We start from the raw sequence: 22,659 nt of genomic DNA, 5'->3' as shown, positions 1-22,659 counted from the left end.
ACTCCCCTCCAAGTTCACCTTCCTCTCGCAGAATGGCTCTGGATCACCCCTCGGCTCCGCCGACCACCCCGTGTGAACTGGCTATGGTTCCAAAACATTTTTTTGAGGCTGCTTCTCGGGCTTCCGTCGTGGCCGCGAACCCCGGTGTCGTTGTTGTTGCTCCTTCGCTGCCTCCGCCTGCTTCCATGGCAGGCTTCTGTCTCCTGCCATGATTTCGTCCCACGTCCAGGATGTCCTCCACTCCTGGATTTCCTCCCAGGCCCAGGATCCCTGCTCCTCCTGGGCACGCTGCTTGGTCCGTGGGTGGTGGAATCTTCTGTCACGCTCGTCTGAATGAATAAATATGCAACTCACCAAAAACAATACAGGAGAAAATGAAATGTGACGTTATGGGCTACTCACAGGCAGCTACACAAAAACAAGATCCCACAAATAGCAGGTGGGAAAAGGCTGCCTAAATATGATCCCCAATCAGAGACAACAAGAGACAGCTGCCTCTGATTGGGAAGCATACCAGGCCAACAAAGAAATAGAAAACATAGATTGCCCACCCTAGACAATTTGTCTTACAATGGACTGATGAACATCAAGGCTTTTAGAGATACTTTTGTAACCCTTTCCAGCAATAATGTGTGTGTTATTAGTGGAAGCACACTGTGTTTGTCTATTGTTGTGACATTTTTTGACCAATTTATGCAGAAATCCAGACAATTCCAATGTGTTCACATACTTTTTCTTGCCACAGTAACAGCAATAAGCAATGTGTTGATGTGTTGAAAAATTTAACACAAACATTATTGTAATCTCGCACCATTAAATTAGAAAATGTTCCTCAACAATTTGCATTGTAAGGAGGCGATTATTTAACTACGGTTTAGTAAACTGAAAAATACATGAACACATAAATGTGCACTTAACTCATTGCTTTTGCAATATGAAAATGTCGCCCATAGTCTCTGTTGTGTTGTCTAAAACTTTCTCGTCTTTCTTGACACCTGGAACATGTCGCTGGGCACAGTCTGCAGGAACGAGGGGTAGGAGAGTTTGTCCGTCAGACAGGCACAGGTGGCAAAGTAACTCACCTGGAGGAACTCACCTGGAGAAACTCACCTGGAGAAACTCACCTGGAGGAATGCACCTGGAGGAACTCACCTGGAGAAACTCACCTGGAGAAACTCACCTGGAGAAACTCACCTGGAGAAACTCACCTGGAGGAACTCACCTGGAGAAACTCACCTGGAGAAACTCACCTGGAGGAACTCACCTGGAGGAATGCACCTGGAGGAACTCAACTGGAGAAACTCACCTGGAGAAACTCACCTGGAGGAACTCACCTGGAGAAACTCACCTGGAGAAACTCACCTGGAGGAACTCACCTGGAGGAACTCACCTGGAGGAACGCACCTGGAAGAACTCACCTGGAGTAGTCTCACCTGGAGAAACTCACCTGGAGGAACTCACCTGGAGGAACTCACCTGGAGGAATGCACCTGGAGGAACTCACCTGGAGTAGTCTCACCTGGAGAAACTCACCTGGAGGAACTCACCTGGAGGAACGCACCTGGTGGAACTCACCTGAAGGAACTCACCTGGAGGAACGCACCTGGAGGATCTCACCTGGAGGAACGCACCTGGAGGAATCTCACCTGGAGGAACTCACCTGGAGGAACTCACCTGGAGGAACGCACCTGGAGGAACTCACCTGGAGGAACTCACCTGGAGGAACGCACCTGGAGGATCTCACCTGGAGGAATGCACCTGGAGGAACGCACCTGGAGGAACGCACCTGGAGGAAAACAGACAATAAGTTACAGGAAAAAGTGGCAGGCATGTCTGACTGAGAGGTACAGGTGGCAATGTAAAAACCACTCTTTCTCTTTCTTTCTTTCTTTCTATCTCTCTCTCTTTCTTTTTTTCTCTCTCTCAAACTCAATTCAATTTCAATTCAAAACAATTCAATTTTAGGTCTTTATTGGCATGGGAAACATATGTTTACATTGCCAAAGCAAGTGAACTAGATAATAAACAATAAAGCAATGTACAGTAAACATTACTCTCACAAAAGTTCCAAAATAATAAAGACATTTCAGATGTCATGTTATGTGTAAGTAGTTAAAGTACAAAAGGGAAAACAAAGAAACAAAAATATAGGTTGATGATGTTTGTTCTTCACAGGTTGCCCTTTTTTCTGGCAACAAGTCACAAATATTGCTGATGACACTATGGTATTTCACCCAATAGATATGGGAGTTTGTCAAAATTGGATTTGTTTTTGAATTCTTTGTGGTTCTGTGTAATCTGAGGGAAATATGTGTCTCTAATATAGTCATACTGTGACAATATTGCTCCGTCGGGTGGAGGTGTAGGGAGGCCACCTCTCAAATCTTTCCTTCGTCTTATCACCTGATCCATGGCGGTCTCCAGCCGGTGTAACACTGCCGTGTGGTGTTGAACGCGCTCCTCCATAGATGTTGGGAGTTTGCCAGCTCCTGCTGGCTCCATCGAAGCTGGTGCCGGATTCTGTGACAATATTGAGTTTGGAGGTAGGTGAAGGAGTAGGGGTTAGGCCAAGGTGTGTGTAATTTTTTGTGGGAAGAAATGTGCGTGTGTTTTGCCTATTTTTTGCCTATTTTAACCATACACTTGTTGTCTGTGTGCATGGTTTACATTAATGTCATGTGTTTTTCCCCCAAAAGCACTTTCAATCAATTTGTATAGCGGACCCTCATGCCGAACTTAGTCAAAGGCTTTTTTAAAGTCAGCAAAAGCATGAAAAGACTTTGCCTTTGTTTTGGAATGTTTGTTTGTTAATTAGGGTTTGCAGGGTGAATACGTGTTCTGTCGTATGACAATTTGGTAAAAAGCCAATTTGGAATTTTCTCAGTACAATGTTTTCACTGAAGAAATGTACAAGTGGAGGAGGCCAGGCACCCACACATGCTCTTCTCCACCCCCTCCTCTATGTTCTCCTCAGTCCTCCTCCCAGTGACCATGGATAGCACCCCTCTCAGGCTGGTATGGATGTGGTCACAGCTGTCCAGGATTCTGTAGCCCAGCCTCACACCTGGCAGTAAAGTTGAGTTACGGTTAATCTCATCCACCGCAAACTTCCGTTGGATGATGACCATGGTGGTCATCATCCAACGGAAGATTCTGTGGTCAAAACTACAGAGGGAGGTGGAGAGATAGGTAAAGAACAGCAGGAAAACTGAAAGGAAATATATTCATTCCGTGCTCTAGGAGAGAAAATAACATTCAGTCGCAATAATTGTTGCTAAATCATAATTTCAAACATTACCATACACTCACTCACCCATTGCACTGTGTGTGCTGAGGCTTTGTCTTGTAGCTGTGCTCTGGCTCCAGGGCCAGGTAGTGGACAGAACAGACCACCTATAACTACCTCCCCCTCAGACTGAAACACAGGCAGCTCACCATCACCCAGACTCCCACACCCTAGCCCCAACCCTAGCCCAAGCCCCAACCCTAGTCCCAGCCCCAACCCTCAGCCCCAACCCAGCCCCACACCCCAAACCCCACCCAGCCCCAGCCCCAGCCCCATTCCTAGCCCCAACCCCCAACCCAGCCCCAACCCAGACCCAGCCCCAACCCTAGCCCCAGCTTCAACCCAAACCCTAGCCCCAGCATCAACCCTTGCCCCAGACCTAGCTGCAGCCCCAATCCGCTGTTGCTCCATGCAAATAGGAGATGGAACTGAGAATTTTATTTATTTATTTTTATTTCACCATTATTTAACCTGGTAGGCCAGTTGAGAACAAGTTCTCATTTACAACCGCGATCTGAACAAGATAAAGCAAACCAGTGCGACAAAAACAACAACACAGAGTTACAAATGGGATAGACAAACTTACAGTCAATAACACAATAGAAAAATCAATGCACCGTGTGTGCAAATATAGTAAGGTTTGGGAGGTAAGGCAAAAAATAGGCCAGAGTGGTGAAATAATTTAAATGTAGCATTAACACTGAAGTGATGGATGTGCAGATGATGATGTGCCAGTGGGGATACTGGGGTGCAAAATAGCAACAAAAAAATAACAATATGGGGATGAGTTGAGTGTGCTATTTACAGATGGGCTGTGTACACGTACAGTGATCGGTAAGCTGCTCTGACAGCTGATACTTAAAGTTAGTGTGGGATATATAAGTATCCAGCTTCAGTGATTTTTGCAATTCGATCCAGTCATTGGCAGCAGAGAACTGGAAGGAAAGGTGGCCAAAGGAGGTGTTGGCTTCGGGGATGACCAGTGAAATATACCTGCTGGAGCGCGTGCTACGGGTGGGTGCTGCTATAGAGACCAGTGAGCTGAGGTAAGGCGAGGCTTTACCTAGCAAAGACTTATAGATGGCCTGGAGCCAGTGGGTTTGGCGATGAATATGTAACAAGGGCCAGCCAACGAGTGCATACAGGTCGCAGTGGTGGGTAGTATATGGGGCTTTGGTGATGAAACGGATGGCACTGTGATAGACTACAACCAATTTGCTGAGTAGAGTGTTGGAGGCTATTTTGTAAATGAAATCGCCGAAGTCAAGGATCGGTAGGATAGTCAGTTTTATGAGGGTACTGTATGTTTGGCAACATGAGTGAAGGATGCTTTGTTGCGAAATAGGAAGCCGATTCTAGATTTGATTTTGGATTGGAGATGCTTAATGTGAGTCTGGAAGAAGAGTTTACACTCTAACCAGACACCTAGGTATTTGTAGTTGTCCATATATTCTAAGTCAGAACCTTCCAGAGTAGTGATGCTTGGAGGGCGGGCAGGTGCGGACAGCAAACGGTAGCAGAGGGGGGAATCCCAATGACTGTTTCCGCATTGTGAACAAAGCCAAGGACTAGTGTGTGTGACCTGCCAGGTGTGTGACCTGCAAGTGGCCAAAGGGGGTATAGACTTAGAGTGGGTGAGAAGGTGAGAATATTTGTGGTTTATGCTAGAGAGGAGGCTTGTGTGATGTATCTCAGACAGTTAGTTGAGCTGCCTTATTGAGGTCATCACACCGGCTTTACTGTATAAATCTGTCACGTTCGTCATAAGGAGGAGACCAAGGCGCAGCGTGATAAGCGTACATTCTATTTTCTTAAACGAATGCAACAAAACTATACAAAATAACAAAACGAACTTTGACGCAATATGCTAAACATAGAATAATAACCCACAAAACCAACATGGAAAATGGCAACCTAAATAGGATCCCCAATCAGAGACAACGATAAACAGCTGCCTCTGATTGGGAACCAATTCCAGCCACCATAGACCTACATATACGTAGACATACTAAAACCTAATAGATATCCAAAAACCCTAGACAGGATAAAAACACCTAGACAATACAAAAACTAAACCAACCACCCTTGTCACACCCTGACCTAACCAAAATAATAAAGAAAACAAAGATAACTAAGGTCAAGGCGTGACAAAATCAGATGATTGACAGCAGGACAGGCCAATCACTAGGACCCACACAGAAGTAGAGCAGTGCCTGATGATTTTCATGACACTAAATACTGAACTGTAGGAAATTACCGAGTTAAATAATATCAAATTGTATGAATATGAAGACCACTAACAATGTAAGGGGTGAGAAGATAATCCATTAATAGAATGTTACTCTCTGTTGCTCTTCCTACGTTCTGTACATCTGCATTGTGCAATGATATGACAGTAAACTCTTTGTAGTGAGAGAGAGTTACAGAGAGTTTGTGACATGATGACGGTGCAGACAGACTGTGTTGCCAACGGATAGGGTGTTCAGCAGCACTGCTTCCAGTACAGATCAGAGAAAAGGAAATTGAACACATGGAGGTGTGTGTGTGTGTGTGTGTGTGTGTGTGTGTGTGTGTGTGTGTGTGTGTGTGTGTGTGTGTGTGTGTGTGTGTGTGTGTGTGTGTGTGTGTGTGTGTGTGTGTGTGTGTGTGTGTGTGTGTGTGTGTGTGTGTCCACAGAGGAGCTCAATAAAAATGTGTGGGGCTCAGTGGCCAGGTGTGTGACCTGCAAGTGACATGTAGGATGAAGAGGGAGAGGGAGAGGGAGAGGGAGAGGGAGAGGGAGAGGGAGAGGGAGAGGGAGAGGGAGAGGGAGAGGGAGAGGGAGAGGGAGAGGGAGAGGGAGAGGGAGAGGGAGAGGGAGAGGGAGAGGGAGAGGGAAAAACAGTTCACCTACAGGACACATGGTGGAATAACTTGGAGGTGTGTAATAGTTTTTTCAATTAAATTCAATGGGTTTTAATGGCATTGGGATCATATGACCACATTGCCAAAGCAAGTGAAATAGATAATAAACAAAAGTGAAATAAAACATCTGACATTAAAATGTCATATTATGTCTCTATACAGTGTTGTAAACATGTGCTAATAGTTAAAGTACAAAAGGGAAAATAAATAAACACGAATATGTATTTAGAATGGTATTTGTTCTTCACTGGTTTCCCTTTTTGGGTGGCAACAGTTCACATATCGTCTTTCTCTGACACTCCCACGTCTCATCTCCTACCTGCGACTTTGCCCCCCTCCCCCCTAACTCCCCTCCCTTACCAGCCAACCCCTGCCTCCTCTGTCCCTGCAATCTCTCCACCCTGCCTCCCTTCCCAACGCCACCCCCTCCAACTCTACACTATAAAAGAGAGAGTAAGCAAGAGAGAGAAGGGGAGAAACAGAGTACAGCTATGAGGGTCAGGCAGTATATTAACCTTTACCTATCTATAGTCATGATACTGAACTCCTCATCTCTGAGCCTTCAATTGAACTACTCCTCTGCCTCGTCCACTTCCTCATCCTGTCGTCTGCGGGAGCATTTCAGTCTGAATGGGATGTACCAGAAGGGTGATGTGATTCTGGGAGGTCTGTTTGAGGTCCACTACTTCACTGTGTTCCCTGAGCTGTCTTTCACATCAGAACCCCAGCAGCTCTACTGTGAGGGGTGAGTATTCATCTACTGGACTGGACTGGATGTGTGTCTGCACCTCTCCTAAAAAGGACAGATAGACATCCCTACTATAAGAAGCCTCACTATGATCAGTGTTAACCAACCCTGGTGCCGGAGACCTACTGGGTTCTTGTTACATTGGTGAATAGTACATTGCGGTTAAAAAATATCTGTGAATAAATTGTGTGTATTCCATTGTTTTCTAAGCAAATTTCCCTTTATAAAGACTAACCTATTTTATTATCTATCCTTGACAAAAGTAACTTGTTTTTTCCTCTCAACCCCTTAAGACAGCACTCTCTCACACACTCCTTAAGAGGTGCACAGATTTCAACACCTCTAGAGCGATTTAAAACATTTACAAATTGATTGAATGTTCCTTTTCTCTGTCAGTTTTGACAGTTTTGGTTTCCAGCAGGCCCAGACTATGGCGTTTGCTGTAGATGAGATCAACAGAAACCCTGACCTTCTGCCAAACATCACGCTCGGATACCAACTCTACGACAACTGCCTGAAGCTGGGAGTATCATTCCGTGCTGCCATGTCATTGGCCAGTGGGACAGAGGAAGAGTTCCTATTGGATGACACTTGTTCTGGGACACCCCCGGTGCTAGGGATTGTGGGAGACCCAGGGTCCACACACTCCATCGCCATCTCCAGTGTCCTAGGGCTGTTCCGGGTTCCCATGGTAAATCAGAAAGAATAGAAAGATGACATCATTATTGAAATGCCCTTCTTGTATTCCAAAACCCCACTTTGAGTGAGAAACAGCATGTTTAGGTCTTAAATGTGTCGTAGGCGTGAAACCTTTCGATTATATTAATTCATTGAAGAATAACAAAATAATCATTGTATATTTCTCTCCCTCAGGTGAGTCATTACGCCACGTGTTCCTGTCTGAGCGACCGGGGAAAATACCCGTCCTTCTTCAGAACCATCCCCAGTGATTCCTTCCAGGTCTGTCTCTAGAAGGCTACAATGACAAGATTACACAGTGAACCGTCAGCTCCCATGTATACTCACTATACACTTCATACTGTGTAATGGCATTACAATTTAAAAAAAATGTTAAATATTTATTTTTTAAAGATTAGATTAGGTTAAATAAAAGGTGACAAAAATAATGTATGTAGTTTGTTGATCTCTCTATACTCTCCAGTCTCTGTAATAACATCAGTAATGTCTAATCTCTGTTGATGTGATCTCAGGTGCGAGCCATGATCCAGATCCTACGTCGGTTGGGTTGGACCTGGGTGGGACTGCTGTTCAGTGATGATGACTACGGATTTCACGCTGCCCGGTCCTTCCACTCAAGCCTGGCCGAGTCAGGGGGCTGTGTGGCCTATTCCCAGGTCCTGCCCAAAGACAACCGCCCCACTGAGCTGCAGAGGATCGTGGGAGAGATCAAGAGCTCCTCTGCTCGTGTGGTGGTGGTGTTCTCCAATGAGGCCTACCTGCTCCCTCTGGTGGATGAGGTTCAGAGATTATTTGATCTTGACAGTTGATCTAAAATAACTCTTACAATACATTCACATTTTAGTATCAGAGACTCTAATCCAGAGAGAGTTACACTTCATAATAATAATATTAGTAATACCATTTAGCAGATGCTATTATCCAAAGCCACTTACAGTCAGTGATGTGTGCATATATTTTACGTATCGGTGTCCCTGGACAGTTAGTGCGTCCATCTTATTAAGATATCTAGCGGGCCAACCACATATCGCAATCATAGTAAGTATGTTTTTTCCTCAAGAAAGTATCAGCAAATTCATTCTAAAGCCCTAATTACAGCCATAACAGCTGTAGGATGTTACTCCTCTCACAAACAACAGTGTATAAAAGTGTTACAGCATCTTAACATTGTGGAGTTTTTGATGCCAAGATTATAAAGTATAAAACCCGTTTTACAAGGTGGTGGTGCAGAATGTGAAGGGTCTCCAGTGGATCGCCAGTGAAGCCTGGACCTCCTCCTCTGTGTTTCACACCCCCCGTCTCATGCCCTACCTGGGGGGTACCCTGGGTATCGCCATCCGTCGTGGTGAGATTCCCGGCCTCAGGGACTTCCTGCTTAGAATCCGCCCCGACGACCAACCTGACAATAATCCTGGAAACAGCATGGTGTAGTAGTCTTTTAACTCCAACCATTTATTTAATTACTTTATATATTATATTTAAAACATTTAAAGTTAAGTTAAACTTTACCTATAAATTCTACAATATAGAAGAAAAAAACTATTGTTCCTCTATAACATTTCCTTCTCTGTTCTGATAAGGTGAGACAGTTCTGGGAGGCTGTGTTTGGGTGTAGGATGGAGCCCCCAGCAGGTTGGGTGGAGAATGGGGGTGATGTATGTACAGGTCAGGAGGACCTGAGGGATGTGGAGACCAACTATGGGGACGTGTCTGAGCTCAGGCCGGAGTATAACGTGTATAAGGCAGTGTACGCCCTGGCCCATGCCCTGCATGACCTACTGCAATGTGTGCCAGGGAGAGGACCTTTCAGTGGGAACCGCTGTGCCAGCCTACAGAGACTGGAGCACTGGCAGGTGAGATACATTCACACACACGCACACGCACACACACACACACACACACACACACACAAAGATGCAGATGTACTGTTTACTTCTATTTCCTGTTTTCTTAGTCAAGGTACCTTGACTTCATACTGTCTTTTGTCTACATAATCTCCTCCTCTTTCCTCTCTTCCCTCTGTTCCCTCCATCCCTCCATCCCCCTCCTCTGACCAGCTGGTCTATTACCTGGAGAGGGTTAACTTCACCACAGGGTTTGGCGATCGCGTTTCTTTCGATGACAACGGGGACGCCTTGGCCATCTATGACATCATGAACTGGGCGTGGCTCCAGGACGGGAGCGTGCAGGTGGAGAATGTGGGTGTGATCGACGAATCAGCCCCCGCAGGACAAGAGCTCACACTGGACGAGGACAGAATTTTCTGGAACTTTGAGTCAAAAAAGGTTATATATAAATTATACAGTTACAGTATATAGCATATTTCACTCCTGCCACAGAAACAGTGTAAAGATTTACCAGTGGAGGGCAAAGAATCATTAAATATTGGTGTGTAAATATGGATGTGTTAATATGGGCGTATAAAAGTCTGATATTCTCCCTCCTAGGACGTCATTGTAAATAAGAATTTGTTCTTTAACTGACTTGCCTATTTAAATAAGCTTGAGTTCCCCCTCACCTTCATCCTCAAAGCCTCCACGATCAGTGTGCAGTGAGAGCTGTCCCCCAGGCACCCGTGTAGCCAGGAAGAAAGGGGAGCCTGTCTGCTGCTTCGACTGCATCTCCTGTGCTGAGGGAGAGGTCAGCAACACCACAGGTCAGTGAAATTAATATACCGTAATTTAAAGAATTTGAGTGTGGTTTCGGGCTGTAGAAAAGGTTTTCCACATATTCTTTGTCTGTCTTTCTGTCAGACTCGGCCGAGTGCTCGAGATGTCCAGAGGACTTCTGGTCCAGCCCGGAGCGTGACCTCTGCATCCCTAAGGGGGTTGAGTTCCTCTCCTACCAGGAATCCTTGGGCATCTCCTTGATGACCGCCTCGTTGCTAGGAGCCCTCATCTGTGCAGTGGTCCTCGGAATCTTCACCCGCTATCGGAACACACCTGTTGTCAAGGCCAACAACTCTGAGCTGAGCTTCCTGCTTCTGCTTTCACTCAAACTCTGCTTCCTGTGCTCGCTGCTGTTCATTGGCCGGCCCCGGCTGTGGACGTGTCAGCTGAGGCATGCAGCATTTGGTATCAGCTTTGTTCTCTGTGTCTCCTGTATACTGGTGAAGACAATGGTGGTGCTGGCTGTGTTTAGGACCTCTAAGCCCGGGGGCAATGCCAGCCTGAAGTGGTTTGGTGCTGGGCAGCAGAGAGGAACAGTCCTGGTTCTCACCTCATTCCAGGCTGCTATCTGCACAGCCTGGCTGGTTTCAGCCTCTCCAACTCCACACAAAAACACGCGCTACCATATTGATAAGATTGTATATGAGTGTGTGGTGGGGTCGGTAGCAGGGTTCGGAGCGTTGTTAGGCTACATCGGCCTCCTGGCGTTCCTTAGCTTCCTCTTGGCTTTCCTGGCCAGGAATCTTCCAGACAACTTCAACGAGGCCAAGTTCATCACCTTCAGCATGCTGATCTTCTGTGCTGTGTGGATCTCTTTCGTCCCTGCCTACATCAGCTCTCCTGGGAAGTATGCAGACGCTGTGGAGATATTCGCCATCTTAGCTTCCAGCTTTGGCCTTCTGGTGGCTCTGTTCGGCCCAAAGTGTTACATCATCCTGCTGAGGCCAGAGAGGAACACCAAGAAGGCTCTGATGGGCCGGGCCACAACCAAGACATAGGGAGAGTCTTCATTCAATTTCTTTGATTCTTCATGTCCTCTCTCCTCACCTTCTTCTCAAAACCCATTAGATGAGAAGGTGTGGAGGGGTGGTATATCTAACCTTCTCATTCATTGGGTTTTGAAAAGGAGACAGAGGAGAGAGGACACGAGGAATTACAGAAATTACATTGAGATTCTCCCATAGGCTCAATAACATAACAACAGTTTACAGTGGATTCCTCTCCTTGTCTTCTTCACGTCCTCTGAGCTGATCTGAAATATGAACACTAGGTGGGGGTACTATGCCTGCTAGGGATTTGCTTCACACTCTTTCATGCAAAGAAAGGAAAGGAGACATGTATAGTAACAGAGTATGATGGTCTCAAATAGTTTGAAGTAGCTCCTTTTAGTTTCCACTTCTGTTTGAACTTTGGTGGCAATAAATCAAATCAAATCAAATAGATTTGATTGTTTTGTTAGCACTCTAGTGATGTGTAGTAGCATGTTATTGATTATAATTTAACGTTCTGTAAGATGTTGTGTAAATATTAATCACATAATAAATTATTTATTTCCTTGGGCTGTTTAGTAGGCTTTTGATTTATTTAATTTGTCTATGTGTGTGGCTTTAAACTTCTAGGGGATAGGTAATCCCCGATGAGTGGGTTTCTGCATCGAAAGGCTTTCAATTGAATCATCACATCGTGTGGAACAGCATAACATACCTGTTCCTTCTAAAGGATTCTGCTGCCACACTCATTCACCCAATAATTAAATATTAATTTATGCAAATGTTCATTTAATAAAACATTCAGACTTGAAAGGAGTTGCAGAATGTGTTTTTATTGAACTGTTGAAATTTACAAAGATATTTTTATTAAAATGTCAGGAAACTGTCATTTGGAAAAAGAGAATTACCTCATAAAATGTGAAAGGAATGAACAACATGTTTCATTAACGGTATCTAATTTAATTGATTTGTTTTCAGAACTGAATTTCAGGGAAGCTTTTGACTCAAACTTTTGACTCAAATTCAAATCTTAGATTCAGCTATTAAGGACTACCAGAACCCACTGGATTCTCCAATTACATGTACTGAACTACAGGACAAAATACAATCCCTAACACCCCAAAAAAGCCTTTGGGGTTGGTGTTTTCCTAAATGAAATGATAAAATATACAAACCACAAATTTCAATTGGCTATACTTAAACTCTTTAACATCGTCCTCTGCTCTAGCTTATTCCCCAATATTTGGAACCAAGGACTGATCACCCCAATCCAAGAAAGTGGAAACAAATTTGACCCCAATAACTACCTTGGGATATGCGTCAACAGCAACCTTTGTAAAATCCTCTGCATTATCATAAACAGCAGACTCGTACATATCCTACATAAGGGAAGCCGATGGCATTACCCGTATGGTTAATAATGAAGATCTACATTTTGCAAATGTAAGGTCGATTAGTAGACATCCGCGAGTGTTATTAAAATAGGCCAATGGACTCAGGTCGTGCCCCAGGGCTGGGTCTTCTGGGAAGGCAAAACCCCCCTGAAATGGATAAAAATGAATGGGAACATTTTGGCAGTGTACGAAACATATACACATTGGCAAATACCACTCAATTCGACGCCAATTCATTCAAACCATATTGAAAATGGCATATGGCAAATGACAAGTGTCATACAGCAAAAATCTAAAGGAGGGTGAGCTCCACTGTTACTACTGCCCCCTGTTAATACTGTCCCCTGCTGAGTGTAGGGGGCAGTATTTCGATGTTTGGATGAAAAACGTACCCAAATGAAACTACCTATTTCTCAGGCGAAGAATCTAGAATATGCATATAATTGTCAGATTAGGATAGAAAACACTCTAAACTTTCCAAAACTGTCAAAATATTGTCTGTGAGTATAACAGTACTGATATTGCAGGCGTAAACCTGAGGAAAATCCAACCCGGAAGTGCTGTTTTACCTGAAAGCTCTCTGTTCCATTGCCTGCCTTCGCTCTATTTAAAGGGATATCAACCAGATTCCTTTCCTATGGTTTCCCCATGGTGTGAACAGTCTTTAGACATAGTTTCAGGCTTTTATTTAGAAAAATGAGCAAGAAAGATCACACCGCGTCATTGTATGGCAGGTTGCCAGCAGCATTTTGCATGCGCAACAGCTTGGAGCAGACATTTTCTCTCTCTCTCCTGTTGAAGAAGCTACAGTCCCGGTTGAAATATTATTGATTATATATTGTAAAAACAACCTGAGGATTGATTATAAAAAACGTTTGACATGTTTCTACGTACTTTACAAATACTATTTGGAATTTTCGTCTGTCTGGTCGTGATCGCTCGAGGCTGTTGATTTCTGAACATAAAGCGCCAACCAAATGGAGGTATTTTGGATATAAAAAGAATCTTTATGGGACAAAAGGAACATGTATTGTGTAACTGGGAGTCTCATGAGTGCAAAAATGAGAAGATCATCAAAGGTAAGCGATTCATTTTATTGCTTTTCTGACTTTTGTGACCAATTTACTTGGCTGCTAGCTGTTTGTAATGTTTGTCTGCTGAGAGAGATGTCCTTACATAAACGCTTGGTATGCTTTCGCAGAAAAGCTTTTTTTAAATCTGACACGCCAGGTGGATTAACAACAAGCTAAACTGTATTTTGCTTTATTGCACTTGTGCTTTCATGAAAATAAATGTTTTTAGTAATTTAATTTGAATTTGGCCCTCTGCAATTCAGCGTATGTTGACGAAAATGTTCCCGGTAATGGGATGGGTGCATCAAGAAGTTAATTTTCATATTGCAAATGGACATCAAGTCCCAAAAAAATTCCAAATTGTATCACCCTCTAAAAAAGTGCTTTCTGGACCGTTTTTCGAGATGCATTTGATTTTTTTTTGTCAATTATACATATATAAGAACAGTATGAACATATCTATTTTGTTTACATTTCCATAAGGCATATGTTTTGACCATTTGCAATATGATATCATAGGAAGTCAAAAGTCAGTGAACCATGGCCAAATGCCATAAGAAATGTCCAAATGCAATATGAAAGTTTTGAAAGTGCCAAATCGGGATGTTATGTCTGTTTGCCATGTATGTTCATAGGATGTCGATTTCCAAACCCAAAAGGTTGTGAACCATGTCCAAAAGGCAATTATACTTCCCAAATGATATATAGCACTATGTTAAACAGTGAAAACTATCACCAAGTGGACAAAATGAAATCAACACAATGAGTGATGGAGAGGAACCACAATCACTGCCCGGCCATCCCGAGTTCATTGGGCTAGTCAATTACGCATTTCTGCAGTATTTTTGAGCATGTCAAATTCATGATGGTAAATGCCCATTGAAACATATTGCAAATGGACAGTATATTTGTAATAAGATTCAACAGTGAAAAACCTTCACCAAATGGACATGATGAAATCAAAACAACGAGCGATGGAGAGGAACCACTATCACTGCCCGGCCATCCCGAGTTCAGTCGCCTAGACAATTTCACATTTCTGCAGTATTTTTGAGCATGTCAAATTCATGATTGTAAATGCCCATTGAAACGTATTGCAAATGGACAGCCGTGCTCCTGGTGAATGCAACGGGTTACCAGGAGCAAATCTTTTAAACGGTTTTGAATGCCTTTAGGAGGGTAAAAGGGGTCCACGGCTGGGAGCACCCCCCACCCGTGCCTATCCTATAGGGTCATTTTGGATCTTTTTCAAAAAATCGAGTCCCACTTCTCCCTCATCATACATGACAAATAGACCTTCTAGGTTTATTCATGGCTTAACAAAAGGCTATGCTGTGTCTCAATATATTTCACTTGTGATTTTCATGAATATGACTATTTTCTAGTCATATTTATGTCTGTTGCGTTATGCTAATTCGTGTCAGTCGATGATTACGCTCCCGCACCGGGGATGGGGAGTCACTAGAGGTTACATATTGCAAAAGTACAAAAGTCAGCCAGCAAGTCAACATCCATCAGTCAATAAGATATCATTCTGACACCAATCCCACTTTGTCCAACTTGTTTAGAAGCCAACATATTTCAGAGCAGGCCCAAAATTCACAGCATCTTCTGTTTAAACCATAATAAAAGCATAAACCATGTAGTTGTGTTCTAGATGTGGGTCCAGTTCTTACATTATGTGTAGGCTTTTGTGAGGCGGCCCCGAGTTTTGACTCGATAGGTCATTTGGAGCCTGAGCAGCAACCTTAATTGGTGCTGAAAACTTTACTTTACTTTTTTTTACTCTACTTTTTCCAACGTGTTGCTACGGTGTCCTTGAATGAGCTATCGGAAAGAAACATTAGGGTCCGTCTCTATGGGCTGAGGCAGTTTCAATACACCTAGTCTTGTGACTCTGGGACTTTTCTAAATGTCGTCATTTTCGCGATGGTCAAAATTAATTGAAGTTATTGCAAATGTATGAGGCTGTTTCTCTTTCTGAGAGCCTTCTAGAGCCACATAACTCACCGTGCACTATCACCGTGCACTATCAAACAGGTTTCTAAAGTTTCAGATCTCTAGGTCTGACGGTTCTTTGATAGTTTGAACGAATGTAACTATTGCAGGCTCTGTGTGTCTCTAAGCCCCACACTGTCACTCCATCTTTGCTGTGTGTGCGTGTGAGTTTTTATTGCAAATCTGATTGGAGAAATGACTGATTTACAGTTCATGAGGGTTGCCTAATCACACATATGAGGTTTTGGAAAGATGTGACTTATTTAACCCTTCGAAACTACCCCTATGACCCCAATTTAAGGCACTTCCGGTTGGCACAGGAAGTAAAAAGTAAACACATATCCTCATTGGGGTAGGCTTTTACCGAATCCTGAGTTTGAAGTCTTTACGTTAAGAATTGACAGATTTACACAGGGTTGAATGCAGGGTTTTTCACAAACTGCAGGTTGGGTATATCAAATCACCTTTAGGGTGAATTGAACCACTTCCGGGTTGCTCCAGGAAGCTTAGAATCAACACAGGTAGACATCATAGTGGCCTGATGAATTGTCGTCGAAGACAGGTTAATTAGGCATTCATAACCCACATAGGCTTCAGGTTGAATTTAGAGGAGCAGGCAATGTATTCCTATCGGGAGTGAAGTCATTGCAAACTTGTTGATGTAAACACCTTCTTTTCACTGTTAAGGGTTATCTCCACACAGACAAGGTTAGGCTTGCACAGATCGGGAGGACCTTAAGAACGTTCCTGAGGTTGAATTGTGCTTCTAACCCTAACGGTTCTGCCACTGTCACCCAAAAGCACCTGAAATTTAGGGCCAGGCTTCATTTTGGGCCTACTTTTTTTCACGGTCGTTGCACTCAGAGCAAGCTACGGTCAAGCGGGGCATCTCGTTGAACTCGGCACGGCCTAGAGACTATGGTGATGCCATTTATAGTGTTGATTTCAGTCTGTCATTTTGGTTATGGTTCATCACTATTTAAACATATTGCAAATGTACAAAAGTCACACATCAAGTCAGCGTTCATCAGTCAATAAGAGATCATTCTGACACCAAACTGATACAAACTGACACCAAACCCACTTTGTCCAACTCGTTTAGAAGCCAACTATCAAATATTTCAGAGCAGACCCAAAATTCATAGTTTCTGTTTAAACCTTAATAAAAAATTAAAACACATAGTTACATTCTAGCTACGGGTCCAGTTCCGACATTATGTTTAGGCCTAGCTGAGGTGACCCCGAATCCCGAGTTTCGGATAGGTCATTCGGAGCCCGATCAGCGACCTTAATTAGTGCTAAAGTTTCTGTCCCTTTTTTGGGGATTTGCTATGGGGTCCCTGAATGAGCTATCGGACAGAAACTTTAGGGTCCGTCTCTATGGGCCAAGGCAGTTTCAATGCACCTAGACTTGTGACTCTGTGATTTTTCTAAATATTGTAATTTTCACGATGGTCAAAATTAATTGAAATCATTGCAAATGTACGAGACTGTTTCTCGGCCTGAGAACCTTCTAGAGCCACATGACTCACTGTTGACGATCGACGTAAGCTCTAGAACAAGTATATAAAGTTTCAGATCTCTATGTCTGATGGTTCTTTGATAGTTCGAACGCATGTAACAATTACAGGCTCTGTGTGTCTTTAAGCCTCACACAGTGTTACTCCCCATTAACTGTGTGTGTGTCACGCCCTGGTCTAAGTATTTTGTGTTTATCTTCATGTATATCACCATATTCTTATCGGCAGACTCAGTAGCCTCGGTTTTTCGGATGACTGCCTTGCCTGGTTCACCAATTACTTTGCAGACAGAGTTCAGTGTGTCAAATCGGAGGGCATGCTGTCCGGTCCTCTGGCAGTCTCTATGGGGGTGCCACAGGGTTCAATTCTCGGGCCGACTCTTTTCTCTGTGTATATCAATGATGTTGCTCTTGCTGCGGGCGATTCCCTGATCCACCTCTACGCAGACGACACCATTCTATATACTTTCGGCCCGTCTTTGGACACTGTGCTATCTAACCTCCAAACAAGCTTCAATGCCATACAACACTCCTTCCGTGGCCTCCAACTGCTCTTAAACGCTAGTAAAACCAAATGCATGCTTTTCAACCGGTCGCTGCCTGCACCTGCATGCCCGACTAGCATCACCACCCTGGATGGTTCCGACCTAGAATATGTGGACGTCTATAAGTACCTAGGTGTCTGGCTAGACTGCAAACTCTCCTTCCAGACTCATATCAAACATCTCCAATCGAAAATCAAATCAATAGTCGGCTTTCTATTCCGCAACAAAGCCTCCTTCACTCAAGCCGCCAAGCTTACCCTAGTAAAACTGACTATCCTACCGATCCTCGACTTCGGCGATGTCATCTACAAAATGGCTTCCAACACTCTACTCAGCAAACTGGATGCAGTCTATCACAGTGCCATCCGTTTTGTCACTAAAGCACCTTATACCACCCACCACTGCGACTTGTATGCTCTAGTCGGCTGGCCCTCGCTACATATTCGTCGCCAGACCCACTGGCTCCAGGTCATCTACAAGTCTATGCTAGGTAAAGCTCCGCCTTATCTCAGCTCACTGGTCACGATGGCAACACCCATCCGTAGCACGCGCTCCAGCAGGTGTATCTCACTGATCATCCCTAAAGCCAACACCTCATTTGGCCGCCTTTCGTTCCAGTACTCTGCTGCCTGTGACTGGAACGAATTGCAAAAATCGCTGAAGTTGGAGACTTTTATCTCCCTCACCAACTTCAAACATCAGCTATCTGAGCAGCTAACCGATCGCTGCAGCTGTACATAGTCTATTGGTAAATAGCCCACCCTTTTCACCTACCTCATCCCCATACTGTTTTTATTTATTTACTTTTCTGCTCTTCTGCACACCAATATCTCTACCTGTACATGACCATCTGATCTTTTATCACTCCAGTGTTAATCTGCAAAATTGTAATTATTTGCCTACCTCCTCATGCCTTTTGCACACATTGTATATAGACCCCCCCTTTGTTTTCTACTGTGTTATTGACTTGTTAATTGTTTACTCCATGTGTAACTCTTTGTTGTATGCTCACACTGCTATGCTTTATCTTGGCCAGGTCGCAGTTGCAAATGAGAACTTGTTCTCAACTAGCCTACCTGGTTAAATAAAGGTGAAATAAAAAATAAAAAAATTGGGTCAGGCCAGGGTGTGGCATGGGGTTTTTGTATTGTGGTGTGTTTTGTCTTGGGGTTTTGGTGTGTATGTATTGGGATTGTAGCTAGTGGGGTTATCTAGCAAAGTCTATGGCTATCTGGAGTGGTTCTCAATCAGAGGCAGGTGTTTATCGTTGTCTCTGATTGGGAACCATATTTAGGCAGCCATATTCTTTGAGTTTGTCGTGGGTGATTGTCCTTAGTGTCCTTGTTCCTATCTTTGTTAGTTTTCACAAGTATAGGCTGTTTCGGTTTTCGTTTAGTTATTTACGTTCTTTGTTTTGTAGTGTTTGTGTTAATTCGTGTTTACGTTGTTCATTAAACATGGATCGCAATCTACACGCTGCATTTTGGTCCGACTCTCCTTCACACTTAGAAAACCGTAACAGTGTGTGTAATTTCAGAAAATCACAGAAAATCACAGAAAATCACAGAAAATCACAGAGATCTTGTTAAGCTCTGAAACCGGCCTTAACGGATTCATCTGAACACGCCGCAACTGGATCTGTAACTTAAAAATAAAAATAAAAATGTCTTTGACCATCACCAATTGTACATTATACGATTTTTCGTAAATTACGATAGATAAATGGCTGGTTCTTTTTTCCTGACACCGTAGGGTCATGTACTTTGACGTGAAAGGGTCAAATTAGCACTCTATTTTCGTTTTTGAGCTTTAATCCCAGAAAAATTGCCTTCAATCAAAAAGCGTTGAGGCCTCGACGCCACCTTGTTTCTGGGCTAACAGCCCATTAGGTAAAACTTATGCCCACCAAGTTTCGTCTTTGAAGTCTTTTCCATTTAGGAGAAATGGCGATGTCATGATTTGTGATGTTTTGTGCATTTGCAATAAGAAGCCATTCGCCATCTGGTGGAATTTACCTGGACAGTGGAAACATTTCCACAATCTGAAAATTGTATAAAACGGAAACCAAATGTCCGAGAGACTTTATTTATTTTATGACTTCCCGGAAGATGTGGCCCAGGGGTATGGCCCGAGACCGTCGGCGTATTTTAAAAACATTTGCGGACTTCTAGTAAGGGGCCGCACATTTGCAATATGGAGATCCTCATCAATCATACAGCAAATGCCATTTGCATCCCTTATGTAGGGAAGTCTTTACATAAAATCTCTCGGATATTTGCTTTCCGTTTTATACTTAAACATTTTCATTTAATTTTCCGCTGAAAATTCCACCGGATGGTGACTGGCTGCTTATTGCAAATCGACAAAACATCACCAAACGGACATGGCCAATTCTCCTAAACGGTAAAGACTTCGAAGACGAAACTCGGTGAGCACAGGTTTGGCCAAATGGGTTTTTGCCCAGAAACAAATGGCATCGAGGCCTCAACGATTTTTGAGTTAAGGTCCATTTTCTGGGATTAAAGGTAAAAAACTGTAATAGAGCGCTAATTTCACCGTTTCACATTAACCTTACAGCGGAAATTCCGTTACCAAATCCGACAACATCCGGTGAAATCGGAGCTAGCCAAAATCAAGATACAAAATCGTAATATTAAACATTTATGATAATACAAGTCTCTTACATCGTTTAAAAGCTTAACGTCTCGTTAATCCAGCCGCTTTGTCAGATTTCAAAAAGCATACCTTAAAAAGTTTCGTATGAACTTTTTGGGGATCTGTAACTGTTTAAAAAAAATATAAAAATATTTTTGAACATCACCAATTTGACATCGGCCACGTCGTGATACGTGATGTTTTGTACATTTGCAATATGATTCCATTCGCCCTCTTGTGGGATTTTCAGGGACAGCGGAAAAATGACCAAAATTTGATTATTTCATAAAACGGAAACCGAATGTACGAGAGAGTGCGTTTGATGACTTCTTGGAAGATCCGGCCCTGCCGCATGGCCCAACTCCGTCCGCAAATTTTACAAACGTTTTCAGACGTCTAGTAAGGGACCGTACATTTGCAATGTGGTCTTTCTCACTAACCATATGGCAAATGTCAAAATGTTCCCTTAAAGTATGCTTCGGAGCTCTGCGAGATTTCTGTGATTTTCTGTGATTTTCTGAAATAACACACACTCACTAAACCCTCCGTAAATGAGTCAGTAACATAAAGACTTAAAACTCAAAATTCTATAATTGCCGACCCCAAGGAGGATATGTGTTCACGTTCAGCTTCCTGTGTAAACTGAAAGTGCCTTAAAATGGTGTCATAGGTGCTGTTTCGAAGGGTTAAAAAGGTCAGATATTTTCAAAACTTCATATGTGTGATTAGGCAACCCCCATGAACTGTAAGTCAGTCATTTCTCCCAACAGATGTCAAAGAAAAGCTCTCTCTCTCACACACACACACACACACACACACACACACACACACACACACACACACACACACACACACACACACACACACACACACACACACACACACACACACACAGCAATGATGGAGTGACAAAGTGCGGTGCTTAGACACACAGAGCCTGCAATGGCATTTCCATATCCTCTAGGCCGTGCCAGGTTCAACGAGATGCCCCGCTTGACTGTAGCTCGCTCGGTCTAAGCACAGCGACCATGAGAAAAAGTAGGCCCAAAATGAAGCCTGCCCCTCAACGTCATTTGCTTTTGGGTGACAGTGAGGGAACCGTGAGGGTGAGAAGCACAATACAACCTCAGGTACGTTCCTGAGGTCCTCCCGATCTGTGCAAGCCTAACCTTGACCGTGTGGCATTAACCCTTAACAGTTAAAATAAGGTGTTTACATCAAACAGGAATACATTGCCTGCACCCCTAAATGCACGTGCATTTGCAATATGATTCAACAGTGAGGAAAATATCACCAAATGGACATGATGAAATCAACACAAAGAGCAATGGAAAGGAACAACTATCACTGCCCGGCCATCCTGTGTTTATCCGGCCAGTCAATTTTGCATTTCTGCAGGATTTTTGATAATGACAAATTCGTGATGGTAAATGCCCATTGAAACATATTGCAAATGCACGTGCATTTGCAATATGATTCAACAGTGAAAAAACATCACCAAATGGACATGAGGAAATCAACACAACAAGCGATGGAGAGGGACCACTATCACTGCCCGGCCATCCCGAGTTCATCAGGCCAGTCAATTTAGCATTTCTGCAGTATTTTTGAGCATGTCAAATTCGTGATGGTACATGGCAAATGGACATAACATCCTGATTTGGCATTTTCAAATCTTTCATATTGCATTTGGACATTTCTTATGGCATTTGGCCCAAAAAAAGTGTATTTTGACTTCCTATGAAATCATATTGCAAATGGACAAAACATATGCCTTTTGCACAAGTAAAAATTGGACAAAAGTATATTTTTAAAGTTCTTACACATGTGTAATTGACAAAAAAATGTAAAGAATTTCGAAAAACGGTCCAGAAAGCACTTTTTTAAGAGGGTGATACGTTTTTGAAAAAATGTTACGTTTTTTCAAAATGTTACTTTGTATGTTGACTTGTGTTACATTTGCAATATGACAAACCACAGTGGAGCGCACTCGCCACCAGTTGGATTTTTAAGTGTTACACTTGGCATTTGCCATATGGCATTTGCAATCAACTTTGAATGAAACAACGCCGAACTTCGCGCCCTCACCATCGAGCGCCACAACACTACAGCCAAAATGGGAGCCACTTAGAAAAACTACAAATTCTAGCTCATTTTTCAAAAAACAAGCATTAAACTTTT

At 43.3% G+C, this 22,659-nt stretch overlaps 1 protein-coding gene across 1 annotated transcript; it reads left to right on the top strand.

The window, feature by feature from the left end:
• Positions 1-6,664: 6,664 nt before the first annotated feature.
• LOC109906123 (extracellular calcium-sensing receptor-like) lies at positions 6,665-12,107 on the top strand. Its single transcript, XM_020503785.2, has 9 exons — positions 6,665-6,934; positions 7,334-7,628; positions 7,811-7,897; positions 8,149-8,415; positions 8,855-9,061; positions 9,217-9,489; positions 9,694-9,921; positions 10,169-10,292; positions 10,390-12,107. Exons 1-9 carry the CDS (start codon positions 6,681-6,683, stop codon positions 11,301-11,303), a joined length of 2,649 nt encoding a protein of 882 aa, XP_020359374.2. The 5' UTR covers positions 6,665-6,680; the 3' UTR covers positions 11,304-12,107.
• Positions 12,108-22,659: the final 10,552 nt, after the last annotated feature.

This window comes from Oncorhynchus kisutch, linkage group LG15 (genome assembly GCF_002021735.2).
Source record: "Oncorhynchus kisutch isolate 150728-3 linkage group LG15, Okis_V2, whole genome shotgun sequence".
Lineage (NCBI taxonomy): Eukaryota > Metazoa > Chordata > Actinopteri > Salmoniformes > Salmonidae > Oncorhynchus > Oncorhynchus kisutch.
The sequence above is the reverse complement of the archived record's forward strand: the minus strand, read 5'-3'. Positions and strand labels throughout refer to the sequence as shown.